We start from the raw sequence: 17953 nt of genomic DNA, 5'->3' as shown, positions 1-17953 counted from the left end.
GTGTGTGTGTGTGTGTGTGTGTGTGTGTGTGTGTGTGTGTGTGTGTGTGTGTGTGTGTGTGTGTGTGTGTGTGTGTGTGTGTGTGTGTGTGTGTGTGTGTGTGTGTGTGTGTGTTAGAGAGAAAAAGAGTAAGTGTGTGTGTGTGTGTGTGTGTGTGTGTGTGTGTGTGTGTGTGTGTGTGTGTGTGTGTGTGTGTGTGTGTGTGCGCGCGGTATGTTGGTGGTATGTTTATGTGAATGTCTCTTTGTGTATTTAAGTTCAGCTCTTCTGAGGCGGCGAGGCGACATGTCAGTTCACATTTCCACTGCTAACAAATCCCCTGAAACATTGAAGCTGTCAGTCGCAGCACTTCACTCCCCTCATTCACACTACGTCCTAACAACAAGTGACGCAAGCAAGCATTGGCGAAATCCGTTTGATGGCTTTCAGTGGGAATGTCCAGATTGAATTAACGCAATGCTCAATAGTGATTTACGATGCAGTGCCAACATGACATTTTGAAAACGCTTGTGTCACCTGCCCAATTTCTATTAATTTCCACTGCCTGCGTTTGGATCCCAAGGACGAAAAGTCAGCTAATTGAAATGAAGAGGTTGAGTGTTACTGACTGTTGGTTTCAGTTGTGCCACTTGCTGTTAGGATGTGACTGGGGTTTTCTTCATCTGACAGCACGCACGCATACACACAACACACACACACACACACACACACACACACACACACACACACACACACACACACACACACACACACACACACACACACACACACACACACACACACACACACACACACAAACACACCAAAGAGTCACCTTTGATCTTTGGTGTTATTTCCACTGTAAAGGCCATGTAGTTGCACTGACCTTTTTCGTGGCTTTTGTAATAACATTGTGTTGACCTTTTGATATTGTTCACGCTGACCAAGGGGGAAAGCGCTCCAAATGTTACAGGTGATTGGGATATTCATCAGGGACAGAAAGGAAAACAAAGGGCCTTGACTCAGACAAAGGGAACATAAGGCTATGTACCATGTCAGTTAGTGTTTCTACAGTCCCCCAGGGGGCGTTAAGGGGCCCTAGGGGGGCGTTGAGAAGGATGGAGCTGAGAGGAGATGGTGCTTAGTTGCCATTAGTCCATTTTAATTCATTGTATTAAAACATTTTGTTGCCTTTATTTGATAGATGATAGATGATTGAGAGATGGGGGAGAATTGGCAAATGACCCAGAATCGAACCTGGGTCGCCGGCGTAGTAACCCAGTGCCCTACCGGCAGGTTGGGAGGCATATAATTGATGAGGTCCACGGGGTGTTTATTCATAAAAGGTTGAGAACCACTGATGTAAGTGAATCACTAACAAATCACAGACCGCTTCTGAGGAAAAGGAATGAGCGAAAAAAATAAAATGTGAAGATAAAAGGAAAGAGAAAGTGTAATGGAGTGTAATTGAGGTTGCTAGTGACGAGGAGACGGGAGTGAGAGGGAGGCGAGAGCAGCAGTCTGGGTTTCTTATCTCCACTGTGAGGTTACGGATCATGCAAGGAGCTCTGCGAACAGAGTGAAGATACACTACTCTGCCAAGAATCCCTCTCTCTCTCTCTCTCTCTCTCTCTCTCTCTCTCTCTCTCTCTCTCTCTCTCTCTCTCTCTCTCTCTCTCTCTCTCTCTCTCTCTCTCTCTGCTGTTTGTCCACCACCACCACATTCAGCTTTTGAAATGCAGAGAAATGAAAAACAGTTCGGGTCTTGCTATTATTATTACTGTGTGTGTGTGTGTGTGTGTGTGTGTGTGTGTGTGTGTGTGTGTGTGTGTGTGTGTGTGTGTGTGTGTGTGTGTGTGTGTGTGTGTGTGTGTGTGTGTGTGTGTGTGTGTGTGTGTGTGTGTGTGTGTGTGGTTCTGCATGTGTGTGTTTGTGTGTGTATTTGTTTACCAGACTCCATGAAATTGTCCATAACTTTGTTGTGTGCTGTCAGCAAGCCCCTTTGGCTGGTTTAGGGTCCAACTCTTCCAAGTTAACTCCAGTTGTTTCCTCTTTTTCTTTTTGCTTCACCGACAACTTTTGTCAACCATTTTCTGCACATGAAAATGTTTTCCCACTTTCTCCTTTTATACTAGTAATGACCATTTCAAAGCTCTTTCATGCACGCAAACAAAACTAATTCTCTCTCTGACTTTTTTCTTTCTGTCTTGCAGCTCGCAACCATCAGAAGTGAATCACGTCTGAAGCACTTTTTACAACGTTTGCCAGGTTACTGCCCAGAATCCATGGTAAGTACAGATGCACATGCACACCATTATCGGGTTGTGTTTATCTCTTAGTAGTAGCCAACCTGAAGACTCATCATGTGTAGACAGACAGACAGACACTTGCACACTTTTTAAAACACTCTTAAAACACATTCTCATAACACTGAGAAATACGCAAGCATGCACAGACACGCACGCACACACACACGCACAGACACACACACACACACATACACAGACACACACACACACAGTGTGCCAGTGTGCACACACAGCTGCCCCTCCGCTCCATCCATGGCTGTCTGGCAGGCCTCGTTGGTTGGTTGGTCTGCGGTCTCACCTGTTAAAGTCAGTGTGCGTATCAAAGCGACCATACAGGAAGCCAGTGCTGGTTCTCCACGCCCATGTCCCTAATTACAAACCTGTGGCACCCAGCCTATAAGCTCCAAAGGCTGCTATTGCCAACACTCTCCAATTTGCCTATTGTAGCCCTGGCTGAGACCTTGCACCTAAGCCAGTGGTGTGCCACACATTCAGGGTAGGCCTGGGGGAGAAAGAGGGCCCGGTCACTTTTGGATTTAAGGGACCCCCCTTATAACTAGCGGAGCAGAACTGACTCACCGGTGGGCCCCGCACCCTTGTGGGCTCCTATTTTCAGAAATATATATTTTTTAAAAGTAAATATTTTGTATTTTTTGTTTTTTTTACATTTCTGACAATAGGGGCCCACCGGGAAATTCCCGCTATGCCAGATGGCAAGTCCAGCCCTGCACACATCCCCCACTTATCTAATCCCAGAACTGTTGCCTATCCTGTGAAGCTTCAAATTAGTCCGTCCGTCATACAGTTAGACATCACAGCTTGAATTACAGGGGGCTCTCAAGGGTCTTGATCAAGATCCAGTTACCATCAAAGAGACAGAAATAGTAAGTTTTGGGTGTTACTGACGATATCAATGTAATTAATACAAGTTTTAAAAGGTACAATTAGACATACAAGGTACAGTTTTAAAAGGTACAGTTAGACATCACAGCTTGAATTACAGGGGGCTCTGAAGGGTCTTGATCAAGATCCAGTGCCCATCAAAGAGACAGAAATAGTACGTTTTGGGTGTTACTGACGATATCAATGTAATTAATATAAATTGTACAAGGAATGCCCTCATTAAAAAAAACGTACACTTTAATTGCGGTGGGGTAATTCACACTTAAGTCATAGTACACTCGCTTGAAGTAGTGCCAGTGTTTTAGACCACAGTGTCGTTATTTCAGACTCAGAGTGAACATATACTATAAATCCAGATAGAGTACTTACAACACTGTGGAGAGTCAAATTACTCTGACAATGCAGTTAAAATTCAGTGCAAAGTTCTGCAGTTGGCACGTGTATGTACACTGTAAAACATTCCAAGGCAGTTAAACTTTAAAAAGTAAGAGGCCTATAATTTTGTCAACTCAGAAATCAAAGCCTCAAGTTGAGTTAACTTACACACTTAAGGCAGTAGGGCAACTTACTTTTTTGAGTTTAACTGGCTTGCAGTATTTTACGGTGTGATGTCAACTTTACAGCTCTTAATACTTGAATAATGTTGAGTACAATTAACTCTGAAAATGTTACTGCCAAAGAGTGACCAAACACTGTTTTTGAGTGGGACCAAATGTCTTATGAAACAGAGTTCATTAAAACTTTTTAAGAATAATATTAACACTTGTATTTTTACTGTGCAATGTTCCCTTACTCTGAACTAATCCAGATCACCCTGGATTATCAAGGGGTCATAATTTATGTAATGAAGCCTTGCCGAGGCTTAATTTGAGCCTCAGGTATAGCACATGCTGAGGGCATTACAAAGAAGGTGAAAAGCCCTAACAGCCCGGTCACACAGCCAGCATTGAACGCGTGGAAAGATGCGGAAGTAATTGACTTTGTATGGGAGAGCAGGCGGCAGCAGCGTTAAAAGCCGCAAAGCGTGTTTAGAGTCAAAAGCGTCAAAAGCCTAGGGCGTCAAAAGTTGAACTTCATCTAAAACTATGTTATGAGCTCAGCGGCGGCAGGCGGTAGCCAATGGAATGTTCACATTTTTCTAAACACGAGCTTCGGTTGGTCGAGATTCTTGGTCGAACGCTTCAGGTTGAATCTTTTGCCTCGTTCAACGCCCCTGACCTGTGCTTTCCAGGCAGGAGTCAGCAGCGTTTTAGCTCTTTCAACGCCGGCGGTGTGACTGCAGCATAAGAGCAAGATCTTTATGTATACGCTTATTACACTACACTTACTCTACTATCACTGACTAACCTCCTAGAATACTACCATATTGATTTGTTCCACACACGCTAAATCACTTTAATCACTGTATCCCAGGTTTTCTGCTGTACATGATGATATTAACCCATTTTGGCCTGTTGACTCGTATATGTTGTTTGACCTTTGGTGCCTGGAGACACATATACGCTGCATTCAGGCTCTTGAGATTTTAGCCTTTTAAATAAAAATGTGGCTGTGTTACAGCTGAACACATTCTAATGCAAGATGGGGGTTTTAGGGTTTAAATGCAAAAAAACATGTTTTTATGTGCATCAGAGGCGAAGATATTTAGATTTTTATAGGCTGAGGGCAACTTTCCCAATAAGGGCTTAGGCATGCAGCAGACGTTTTTTGCAGGTGTTTTAGGCATCAATGGGTTAAGTAAGCCATGTAGTGTGACAAGCATGTGGTGTGTGATGTGTGAATGTTATTATATGTATTATGATTTGTAGGATGTTTGTTTAGAAAGTCTTTGTTGTGCTGGTTCATGATGGGAGATGGCTCATTGTAGTTTTTGACGTGAGGCATGCTAATTGACTCTAATGTATTCCAGTAGATTTTCGAAAACTGTTTGTATGTCAGATTGAATTTAGTGTACAGGATGTTTTGTTTTGTTTGCCGTCTACGCATGTCTGCGTCGAGTCCAACAGAGGTCACAGTGAACGCTTTAACTGCCTCAAGACTCGATTTCATATCTTACTTTATCCCATCCGTGGGGGTGTTATTTCTTTATTTTCTTGTCAATGACGGTGAATGCGGAAAAGATGTTGACTGTAAATGATGAAAGAAAAATGATGAAAATACTGCTGTAGTTGATAACTAAACCAGGGCTGTGCAACATTATGTGACTGCGAACACGCTTGACTACGTGCTTGCGTGACTGCATGCATGAGTGCGTCTGTGAGTACATGTGTGCATGTTCGCAGTTCAGAGAGTTATGCGGGTAGAAATTTGAAAGAATTTGAGTTTGTGCTGTAGCATAATGGTTCATTTTCAAAACTGGAAATATTCACGTCATAAACCCTGAATGACAGTGACGTTGCTGTTGAAGGTGATGATGTTGATACTTTTTGACAGCCGCATCTCTGTTCCCATGCCAGCGAGGGAGGCAGGGCAGGTTACCGTGACGTCCAACTATGACCTCACAATGACTCCTGTTTGTTTGGTTGATTATTCCTTCTAAGCCGAGCGGCTTTGGTAGAACAACGCACAACCCTGACTCTCGGTAGCAATGCCTGCGTCACAGCCAGGGTCACCCTGTCCCCACACACTACTGTGGGATGTGTTTGACTTAGTCATCCGCAGAAACGCTAACCGCAAGACCCTTTTTACGAGTTCTCAGCCTTGCTTTTTATTTTATTGTCTTCCCCACATCCTTATATTTCTGTGATACATTTTTAATTAAGGCCGAGTTTATATTGACTTGAACTCTGGAACCTTTTTAAGATGTCTCTCCACCACCTCCACAGATAGCAGAGGGAACGTCAAAACACTTCTCTGAATATTCTGTCATTAATTACAGTTCCCGGCACCAGGCAAGCTTTATATCTTTTCAAAGTACACGGTCTGCTCTGGACTCACTTTCAACCTCAACTGAAGAACAATATTTCAATTTATCTGTAAGAAATATCGCACACATCTATCTACCCGGACAAGGCAGACAAAGAGATACTGGCAGAAAGTTCTGCAGACTTTCACAAAGGCTCTTTTGAAAACAACAGTTGATGCCGACATCAAAGCAGGGGAAAGTCCTCTGTATTTACTACGTGGGATTGCAAGAAATGAGTTTGTAAAAATGAAATGGCAACACGGCCGCTTTGAACTGCAAGCTTAGCGGCGCTTAAATCGTAACATCAGTGCGAGCGCCGCGTAAATACGGGAGAAGCTATCGATCGTTCATGTAGCGCTATGTACTGGAAGGAGTCCACTGCACTTCTCAAGTATCCCAAATCGCTTTTCATCTTTGCCGCAGCGGCACCCAGTCAGTCTGATATGTTGCCATTCATTGGAGCTTATCATTGAATCACTGTTTTGCTAACCTCTGTTTTGTTCTGTCTTCTGTCTTCTTTTGCTATTTATCTCCCTCTATTCATCTTTTCTGTATCTGCTGCTCGCCACTTACCTCCCTCCATCCATCCATCCTTAACTATCTCTTGCTCTCTGTGTCTCTCTCTGTCTTCCTTCTTCTTCCTTCTGTCTTTCCCTCCCTCCTTTCTTTCCTTCTCTGTGTCTCTCCATCCCATCACTCGGCAGACTGATATTTGGACCTGCATCAATTCATCATTACCAGGTGAGATGCTGTGTGTGTGTGTGTGTGTGTGTGTGTGTGTGTGTGTGTGTGTGTGTGTGTGTGTGTGTGTGTGTGTGTGTGTGTGTGTGTGTGTGTGTGTTTGTGTGTGTGTGTGTGAGAGAGAGAGAGAGAGAGAGAGAGAGAGAGAGAGAGAGAGAGAGAGAGAGAGAGAGAGAGAGAGAGAGAGAGAGAGAGATCACTGAGTGTAATCATGTCCAGATGTTGCATACTTGTACTGTATGCACATCCAGCTATGCCCATTTAAGTACTTGTCTGCCAGATCAGCGCTTAATGCATCTGATGTGTCAGGTGACCCCGATGCTCTGAGGTTAGACATGATAACAGGGAAAGTGCTGGAAAAGCACATCAAGAGGCCTTATCATAGTTTGATAATGGGCAGAATGCATTTCAGGCAAATAGCCGAAAAATGATCAATGCTTATACCAATGCACAGCAGCATGTTTGCCTAATAACAGTTCTGTTGATGATCTGAATTGAACTGATCTGATCGGATCTGATTTAATTGAGGACCAGAACAACACAGGATCAGTCGTCAGCAAGGAAATGTTACATTAGGTGCATTTCTCGAAACCATAGATGCTAACTACGTTAGATACTTTGTTGTTTGCATTGCAATTTCCCATTGTCAAGTACCCAAGATGCTACCTGGCTAGCAACTACGGTGTGAAACGCACCCTGAAGTGTTCCCTTTTCCTCCCACCTGGAAATGAGGGAATGGTGCACTGGTCCAGAATAAACAATTAAAACACCCAGCCAATCAGCACAGAGCTACAGAACCGGTCTAGATGATTGGAGGTAATATTAAGAAAATGTTCTACGATAGCTGCAGATTCAAAGATGGATCCTGTATCTCATCACATATGAAGTGGGTCAGTCATACAAATTAAATGTGCATTGCGGTTGTTTGTAAGTAGTAACTCTTTCTAACTCTTTTGTATTCTTTAGAACAGTGTTTCCCAACCTTTTTTGTCTCGCGTACCCCCTAAGCCTCTTAGTTGTGCCATGAGTACCCCCTAATTAATTTTCTATATAATTTTCTCTGTCCTGATGTGGCTGCTCCATACATTTGTTATCATTACACTTTTCCAAGTACCCCCTGCAGTGTGCTTGCGTACCCCTAGTGGTACACGTACCCCTGGTTGGGAAACACTGCTTTAGAACTTGTAACCTGTGATGGTATTGTTTTTTGCTATTGTTTAGGAGTGCCGCAGAAACCAGAGGGCTGGGTGGGCTTAGGATGCTGTGAGCTGGCCATCTCCCCCGAGTGCCGTCGCGAATGCAAACAGGTGAGACCACTTTTGTAGTTAGTTACCCCTATGTTTCTATATATTTACTGTATATTTACATCTGCAAGTTTGTGTTTAACTTGCCCAATGACTTTATAGTTATTCATATCAAATGTATGGAATTGGTCTAGTTATGAAAAGTGTGTGCGCAAGCAAAGGCGGTATTATCAATTGTCAGACTAGACAATTGCCTAGGGCCCCATCAAAACTGTCCACTGTAGAAATCCCCAACAATCAACCCAGCCATTGGTAAATATCAGCAAAAATAACTGAAGAGGGCCCCATATGTATATTTTGCGTAGGGCCCCCAAATTGGTAGAACCGCCACTGTGTGCACGCATGCTTGTATGTACTAGAGTATCTATGTATTTGTGTACAAGTCTACATGAATATGACATGTCATTTTGTTTCCTCTCTGCAGGCATCATCAAAAAATGACATCACAAAAGTATGCAAGAAGGACACAGAGGTGAGAAGGATCTCGTCATTAGAGTTGTAGAGCTGAAAAGCTCAGCATTTGAACAGAGTAGCATCAAAGTTTACAGACCAATCTCTTACCCCCCTGGTAACACCTCAAGGACCACTGGGACACCTCAAGCCCCCGATTAGGCAATTTGAAATGCACAAATTGGTGCAGCATTTACTGTATGAGGATTGTCATTTAAACGCATTGTGCATAGGATAGATGTACCTTTAAAAAAAACGTTAAAAATATTTTAACACAACTGCTTGCTGGACCACTCAGGGTTCCTTCCTGGATTTTCCATCCATGGACTTGACTTTCATTCAGATCTCACTGTTTTTAGCTGCTTTCCTCATGTCTAAGCAGCCTCCCAAAGGGGCTTTCACAAATATGGGAGTGCAATGAGGCTAGATAATCAGACATTAAATTCTCTAAATAACAGAGTGAAATTAAAAAAAAACGTTTTGGAGAACTCAATAACCTTCTCCCTAAGCTCTGAAGGCCTGCCCCTGTGCGGCGGGGGTTATCAAAGCATGATCTCTCGGCGTTATCCATCAAAGCCTTCTCCTCTGGGCGTCTAGCGTCTCTCTCGCCTCTCTCTCTCATTTCTCTTATTTGTTTATCTCCACTTTAAAGGCACTTTATTTATTTGCTGTCGCGTCTCCATGGCGGCCGGCATCGCGCGAGTGCGAGTACGATTTATTTGTCTTTATTGTGATTCTCTCTGAAGACGTGCGGCCTCTCTCTTCAGAATCTGACTTCATTTCCTGCCAGAGCCGGCCCTAGGGAGGGGTCATTTCAGTGACCCGATTAGAACTCCTCATTTGCAGATCGAGAGCAGAGCTGTGACATAACTGTTTCATTTAGACTCGTTTACTTAGCCCAGATGCTTACTCCTAACCTCTGTGCCCACACACACACGCACACAATACACACACACACACACACACACACACACACACACACACACACACACACACACACACACACACACACACACACACACACACACACACACACACACACACACACACACACACACACACACACACACACACACACTCAAACACTTTCACACTTAATCCACATCACCTCTTCAAACCAAAGCAAACAAACAAATAACTAAGCAAACACAATCATGGTGTGCGCGCGTGTGTGTATGTGTGCGTGTGTGTGTGCATGTGTGCGTGTTTGCGTGCGTGCGTGCTTGTGTGTGTGTTTGCCCGTCAAGAGGCCCTGCCCTCCCCTCCCTCCCCTCTGGATCTGAGCTCTTGTTTCTTCTTTCTTCTTTCATCTGGGGCCTGACTGACTGCACTCTGTTCTCCTCCAAAGCTTTATGATCAGAGCCGCATACTGCCAAGACATGTGGCCAGATTGACCTCCTTCTCCTCTCCTCTTCTCCCTCCTCCCCATCCTCCTCCTCGTCCTCTTCTTCTCCTCCTCCTCCTCTTTCTCCTCCTCCTCTTCATACCCGTCTTCTTCTATTCCTCCTCCTCCTCTCCTTCCTTTTCCTCCTGCTCCTCTTCTCCCCCCTCCTCCTCTCCCTCCTCCTCTTCCTCCTCTTCCTCCCCCTTCTCTCCCCCTCCTCCTCCTCCTCATGAGACTCCTCCTCATCTTCCTCCTCTTCCTCCCCCTGATCCTCCTCTTCCTATTCTTCTTCTTCATTCTGAGGTGGTGGGCGAAACGATCACTTTAACACGTCTGATGTGAGGGCGGCAAGCTGGTCATCTGTTTGTTAAGTGTGAGAAGATGGAAGCGGATTGGGCAAAGTGTCTGAGAAGAGATTAAAACCAGCTCGCCAACCCCCACGCCCTTAATACACATGCAAACATGGACACAAATATCCATGTGTACATTCAGCCCCGACATTCATGTATAGTAGATCAAAGTTTGATTCACACGGTCTGACAAAAAAATCAGATTTCAAAAAGACAAGACTGACTGCTAAAGAGGCTCCTTAAACTTGGTAATTAGCTTTCACTTGGAGGGGAAAATTATACACACCTTTTATAGTGACAATAGATTTAGTACATTTTTCTTTTTATTTGTCTATTTGTCAAAATAGGGAAGCTGTTTACAATCGCTCCAGATGATATATTTGCACACATAAAATCCAGTCGGCCAAATCATGAACCAATTACTATAGTTTCTTTGAAGTTGAAGCTGAATCTTTTGTCTTCTCTTTTTGTCTTTGTTTCAGAAACCCCTGTTCAAATGCATCACCAAAAATGAAAGTAAGTTTGCGTTTCATTGATTAGTTTCAATAGATTAAAAGAAGAGAAGAGAAGAGAAGTAGAAACATTACAGAGATGATAGGGATTGGTCCCTTTCCCTCACATCTTTCCCAGAGAAGTTACAAAGTAGGCATTTAATCTTAGTAAGCATAGTGAGCCGGAAGCCAAGGATGAACTAGGGAGCAACTGAACAAGAGAGAGAAAGGGGAAGTACGAGAGGAAGGAGAGGATGTGAGTGAAAGAGAGAACCACATTGAGCTGGGCAGCTCTAAATCCAACCTCTGGCCAGTCCGGAGATCAGGCGCCCCAGGAGCTAAGCCCGATGACCTTCAGAGAATAACACCCTGTTCACAACAGTGTCAGCCCCCTGACCCATAACCCCTCTGGAAGAGGTCGCTCAGACACCCCCACTGCCCGATGAGTGAGATGTATGTGCCCCCTCAAGGCAGAAGGGTTGCGGGTTGTGGGTTGCGGCCTTCCATCAGACCACAAATGGCTTCATCTGTCACTACACTGGCCTGCAGAATGAAGCGCTTGTTTGTGCTTGACACCGCGGAGCGTGGCAGGGTGGTGCACTGCAGCATTGTAGCGTAAGAACCTTCCCGTCGTTATAGATGAACCCGTCGTGAACTCTGCTCCAATCACATCTGACCCCATGAGCTCAGAGACAGGCCTGCCTCAAGGCCATACTTACACAGGAAGAGGACGAGGAGAGGAAGGGAGAGAGAGAGAGAGCAAGAGAGAGAGATGAAGAGGAGGGGTAGAGAGAGCCTGCAAAAGAGCAAGATCAAGAGAGAAAGTAGGAAAGACTTAAAGAAAGAAAGAAAGAAAGAAAGAATTAAAGAAAGAAAGAAAGAAAGAAAGAAAGAAAGAAAGAAAGAAAGAAAGAAAGAAAGAAAGAAAGAAAGAAAGACGTATAGAGGAGTGAGAGAGAGAATGATAGCAAAATAATGACGCAGAGTGGAGAGAGAGAGAGAGAGAGAGAGAGAGAAAGGAAGCGATAGATGGGAAGTTGAAGGGTGAGGGTGGACATTTCAATCATTAGAAAGATTATGTATTGGACAAAAGCAGGTCTTATGTCTTGTATGTGTTACCGTGGGAATGTTTCAAGGAGACACAAGAGCCCAGAGGCTCAACTCTTCTAGCTCAGCAAAGCTGTAGGACTATGGGCTTAGCCTGCGTCTTGAAATATAAACTTGACATACAGTAACGCCCTTAAATTGTCCCTAAAGTGTGTAGCCTTTGTGTAACAGTGCTGGTGGATGTGCCTGTGTGTCTGTGTGTCTGTCTGTGTGTGTGTGTGTGTGTGTGTGTGTGTGTGTGTGTGTGTGTGTGTGTGTGTGTGTGTGTGTGTGTGTGTGTGTGTGTGTGTGTGTGTGTCTGCGTGCGTGCGTGTGTGTGTGTGTGTGTTCACGCATGCATGTGTGTTTACTTGTATGCTTGAGTGTCTGTGTGTCTGTGTGCGTGAATGCGTGTTTACGTGTGTGTGTGTGTGTGTGTGCGCGTGTGTGTGTGTGTTTGTTTCTCCTGTTTATAGTAAATGTGTGTAATTTTTATTTTTTTGCAGTGGGCTTGGTGTGCTGTGTGCGTGCATGTGTGTTTACGTGTGTGTATGTGTGTTTACATGTGTATGTGTGTGTGTGTGTGTGTGTCTGTGTCTGTGTTTATGTATGTGTGTGCGTGCGTGCTTGCGTGCATGTTTATGTGTGTTTCTCCTATTTATAGTACATGTGTGTAACTCATTTTTTCCAGTGGGCTCGGTGTGCTGCAGTTATGCGGGCCGGCACACCAACTGCCGCGAGTACTGCCAGGCCATCTTCCGCACGGACGCGTCCCCCAGCGCCTCCCAGATCAAGGCCGTGGAGGACTACTGCCAGAGTGTCAGCCCCCAGCTCATCAGCTGCGTCAGCAACTACACCAAGTCCTACCCCAACAAGACGCCCAAAGACAGTGAGTGCCAATGCCAAAATCAGGGACTTAATAAGAACAATTCAAAACGCCTTGCCAAATACTGCTCAGTCTCTGGAATAATTGGTAGTTTAGCAATCTGGCGAAGGAGGTGCCATCTTTACCCCTAAGAGGCCTTAATCTAACTGCCCATTCTGACCTTGGCCTATTATTTTACATAAGTGTAATGCAAAGCATAGGACTCTGTTATTCTGATCAGTCCTTACCGACTGCTATGAAATTTGCTTCGACCACTATTTGGGTCTGCAATGCTGCCCTACTGATGAGATCCAAATAAAAGTATTAAACTCTGTGTGTGTGTGTGTGTGTGTGTGTGTGTGTGTGTGTGTGTGTGTGTGTGTGTGTGTGTGTGTGTGTGTGTGTGTGTGTGTGTGTGTGTGTGTGTGTGTGTGTGTGTGTGTGTGTGTGTGTGTGTGTGTGTTTCCTACCTCAACAAGGCACCCAAAGACAGTGAGTGCCAAATCAGGGTGTGTGTGTGTGCGTGTGTGAAAGTTAAAGCCCACCTGGGAAACTCTATTGTGACACAGCACGCCACAGCACACATGTGCACACAAGGAAATTGCATTTATGCCTCATCTGTGCAAGGGGGCAGCCGCTAATGGCGTCGCAAGGGAGCAGTGCGGCGGGACAGTACCATGCTCAGGGTACCTCAGTCATGGAGGAAGATGGGGGAGAGCAATTTTAGCAGAGTTAATTAGTCCCCCTACCATCCTGGTGGGTCGAGAGTCGGGAGTCGGTGGGCTACAAGTCTGACACCCTAAATCCTTACCCATGACTGAGTTTGTGTGCGTGCTTACGTGTGAGCGTTCATGTGTGCCTGATGAAGACCCTGTTGGTTCGAAAGGTAGTATGACCTGAATAAATCGTCAAAGCGGACTTATACTCTTTCCACTATCAGATATGCCTTTTTGCTGCACCTGGCCTCAGGCAGGTGAGATGTGCATACTCTAAATCTCATGACGTGTCTTGCACATGTGTGCATTTCACTTCTCTTCATGTGTGTCCTTCAGGCCTGTACTGCTGCGACGCTGCTGAGGAGGCCCACTGCCAGTCCTCGTGCAAGCACATCCTGCGCACCATGACGACGGAGCACGAGATCATGGAGGGCCTGATCAAGGAGTGTGGCAGCGAGCCCCTCCCCCAGGACCCCCTCTGGCAGTGTTTCCTGGGCAACGCCAACCCCCCGCCTCCGGACCCCGAGCCGCACCCGCAGAAGATCGACTGGGCCAAGCTGCACTGCTGCGCCAAAGCCAATACCTCACTCTGCAGGTAATAGCCTACTAACAGGCCCAGCCGTTGCTCAATCAGCTGGGCACTGCACTGCTAAACTGGCGACCCGGGTCCGATTCCGGCCTGAGGTCATTTGCAGAGCCTTCCCCGTCTCTCTCCCCACTTGATTTCTGTCACCTCTCTAACTGTCCTGTCACAAATAAAGGTACACACCCCCAAAAATAGTTGTTTAAAATAATAACCTATTAACGCCAAAATATTGTTATAAACTATCAAGGTTTTGTTTATGTTCACTGATTTTTGTCTATCAAAACCATCAGTGATATCAGTGATGTACTGTTTGACTTTGAGTTGTCTTTATTTCTTTATTTTTATTCTTCTGTGCCTGAGACGCCTGTCATATCTTGACCTTTGACCTTTGTGCATGATCCTCACTACAGGGACATGTGTCAGGAGATCAGCACCAACTGGGGCACCCAGACGTGGCAGGAATTTGACCAGCTGTGCGAGTACAACCCCGTGGAGACGGCCCTCATCACCTGCCTTGCCGACGTCCGCGAGCCCTGCCAGCTGGGCTGCAATGACCTCGCCTACTGCACCAACTTCAACAACAGGTAATATACACCTGGCCTACTGCACCAACTTCAACAACAGGTAATATACACCTGGCCTACTATACTATACTATACTATACTATACTATACTATACTATACTATACTATACTATACTATACTATACTATACTATACTATACTATACTATACTATACTCAATACTGTACACCTGGCCTACTGCACCAAATTCAACAACAGGTAATATACACCTGACCTACTATAGTTATTACACCTGGCCTACTGCACCAACTTCAACAACAGGTAATATACACACAATAGTATGCCAGGTGTGTATTACATATTTATAGCACTGGGTAGCACCGGGTAGCACAGGGACCACAGATGCAAATTAGCTTTGTAGCAAACTCTGGTACTGGAACTGGCCTGTACATGGCCCCTGTCAAGTAAACCAATAAACCAAACTAAACTAAACTAAACTAAACTAAACTAAACTAAACTAAACTAAACTAAACTAAACTAAACTAAACTAAACTAGATTTAGATGTCTATCTGCTTACTGATGCTAGTTTTCCTGTGTCAGGGGTCATTGATACTTGCCATTGCCATTGTTATGTTCTCTGTAAGACCAGTGATCTGATTTAAAATCTCACAATGGCAAGTAGTATTGAGCTGACATGCTATGAAGTAATGTCATTATACATTTTAGCGTGAGAAAGAGCACTTTTTATGTGATTGTTGGACCGCAGCACTCTAGCTAGCGATTGCGTAACGCCCTTGTCTTGTGTGCTGGCGTGGTGTCATAGTGTATTGTCAGGCCAGGGTAAATATGGACAGGGCTGTCTCCAGCAGAGATGGGACAGAAGATAAACAGCTGTACAACTGAGCATGACAATACCTCCTCACTTGAACAAGAATGAAAGGCCAATATGTTGCTCGCTCGCTGTCCCACGTTTAACCATCATTTTTCACACCTTTAACCTACAGTTGTCTGTAGCCCTGTGATATGATACGCCAACCCCCCGCCTCCGGACCCAGAGCCGCACCAGTGCAGTGCATATCAATACCTCCTCAGTTGAACAAGAATGAAAAGCCAATATATTGCTAGCTGTGCCACTAAACCATCATGGTTCACACCATTAACCTTAGTTGTCTTATGATATGTCAAGTCAAGTCAAGTCAAGTTGGTTTTATTGTCAATGTCTTTAAAGGCGCTGGTCATACAAAGAATTGAAATTCCGTTTCTTACTTTCCCATGCAGACAGACATAGACTCTAGACCTATATGCATTGTTCCACCAGTGGAGCGTTTTTTCTATTCAGTCATAAAGAAAACGTATAGTTCTGCACAGCATTACACAGATTCTGACCTAATATCACATAATATCCTCCTGACTACCAGCAGTTCATTTTTGTCCTCTCTAGAGGACATCTGTAAACCGCAATATCTCCCACCCCATACACACTACTGTGCTAACTCCCAATGGTCTTTGAAGAGGACATTCAGAGCTTTCCAATGATACCATGTGTGTAGGGGTGGGGTTTTGGGAACTTTCTATTTCTTTGCAAGGAAAATGGTGTCCATTAAAAATAGGCCGCTTTTGGCTAAAGGGAAAGTAAATGCATAATACTTAAAAGTGGGAAATTATTGTCTTAAAACATCATCTTTATATGTTATTTCAATCTCTTCAGAGCACAATTAAACCATTTCTAAATTAATGTAACATTATTTAATCCCCATATTTAGGCGTTAAAGAAATGTCCTCTAAAATGGACATTGGTAGTGACATCTTCCATTTTGTTAGTATTTTTCCAGTCAGAAAGTCAGTATCAGAATCAGAAGGAGAGACACTTTACAGCACATTATTGATAAATAATCCTAGATGTGATGTTTGAGGAAGATGCTGAAGGTTCAGAGACCTCTTAGGATTCATTTCAAGCAGGAAAAGTAGAATCAGAATAAGCAGAACTTTTCCTATTGATGCATTTGTCGCCCCATGTGGAGCATGACTCTGATGTGTGTCTGAACTTTGCAGGACAATATTTCAACCAAAAATTAAATTAAGACTAAATTAATCCTATAGACATGAACACATGTTTGTTCCAGAGATAATAACCCATATTTCACACATCAGAACTATAAAATTAGTCAACTCTGGTGAAAGTTCTCTGTTGAGGGACCACATGTCATTCAAGCTTCAACTGCAAGTCCAGTTGCTTAAAACAAAATTGCTTTGACTTGAGATGACCTGCATGAATGATAATGGTCACAGACACATCCAGTTTCCACCTCAAACCAATAAAACACTCATTGTAAACTCATAAATGCTCAAATTTACTAATTATTAAACTGATTGTTGTGCTTTTTCATCCAGATTGATTGATAGCAATTAAGGTACATTTTCAATGTACGGCCTTCCAATGTCCACTGTAATGGACACATTAAATCTTTAAAATGAAAAATAAAAATTCGAAAAAAATGTTGTCAATCTCATTTTTTGCCTTCAAACAATTGGGGGAGTGAAAAAAAAACAAAGATTTTTAAACTTTTTTTCCCCTGGTAGTCAGGAGGATATGGTCATCGCCAGTCTGATAGCAACAAGCTTAAATGGGGGCTTACCTTAATGCATTAAATTGGCAACAAGAAAGGAGGAGCCATGCAGGACAAATTGCACATGAATCCAAAAATGTTCTAGGCTATATTCCCTTTGTTATGCTCTTCTGCAGTCGCAATTACTTAAAATAAATTTGCCACCACATGGGCCATCTTGTTGACAATGTTGTTAGTGAGACATTTGCGTGCTGTTGCAGTTGCATAAAGGGTACATTTCGAATGCTACGTTGCTAGGACGTGCCAGGTTTCAGAATCTCGCAGACACATCGGAGTCTGGTTGTGAACCGTGAGTGTAGACTGGCCTATGAAGGGAGGCGGCAGCGCATGTGCTTGTGTGCGTATGTGTGTCTGTCTTTTAGTGTGAGTATCTGTGTGTGTGAGTGTCTCTGTGTGAGAGTGTTTTGTGGTTGAGGGAGGTAGCAGTGTGTATGCGTGTGTGTGCATGTGTGTTTCTCTGTGTGTGTTTGTCTTTGTGTTTGACTGTCTGAGTGTCTCTGTGTGAGAGTGTTTTGTGGTTGAGGGAGGTAGCAGTGTGTATGCGTGTGTGTGCATGTGTGTCTCTGTGTGTGTGTTTCTCTTTGTGTTTGACTGTCTGAGTGTGTGTGAGTGTCTCTGTGTGAGAGTGTTTGTGGTTGAGTGATGGAGAAAGTGAGAGATAGAGTGAGAATGCGAGCGGTTTCTGTGTTGTTGACACATTTCTCAGTCGATTCGTGATGGAGCAATAAAACG

The 17953-nt window shown here is 44.2% G+C and overlaps 1 protein-coding gene across 1 annotated transcript in view; it reads left to right on the top strand.

Moving 5' to 3' along the window:
• reck (reversion-inducing-cysteine-rich protein with kazal motifs) overlaps positions 1-17953 on the top strand; it is a 106447-nt gene that overhangs the window by 43083 nt on the left and 45411 nt on the right. The window contains exons 3-10 of the mRNA XM_063207222.1: positions 2193-2267; positions 6801-6837; positions 8059-8144; positions 8566-8613; positions 10808-10841; positions 12594-12791; positions 13820-14078; positions 14480-14653. Of these exons, the coding sequence (XP_063063292.1) occupies positions 2193-2267; positions 6801-6837; positions 8059-8144; positions 8566-8613; positions 10808-10841; positions 12594-12791; positions 13820-14078; positions 14480-14653 (911 nt within the window). The remainder of the gene's footprint in view (positions 1-2192; positions 2268-6800; positions 6838-8058; positions 8145-8565; positions 8614-10807; positions 10842-12593; positions 12792-13819; positions 14079-14479; positions 14654-17953) is intronic.

Source organism: Engraulis encrasicolus, chromosome 9, assembly GCF_034702125.1.
Source record: "Engraulis encrasicolus isolate BLACKSEA-1 chromosome 9, IST_EnEncr_1.0, whole genome shotgun sequence".
Lineage (NCBI taxonomy): Eukaryota > Metazoa > Chordata > Actinopteri > Clupeiformes > Engraulidae > Engraulis > Engraulis encrasicolus.
Note: the sequence above shows the minus strand (reverse complement) of the source record. Positions and strands in the feature narration are given on the sequence as shown.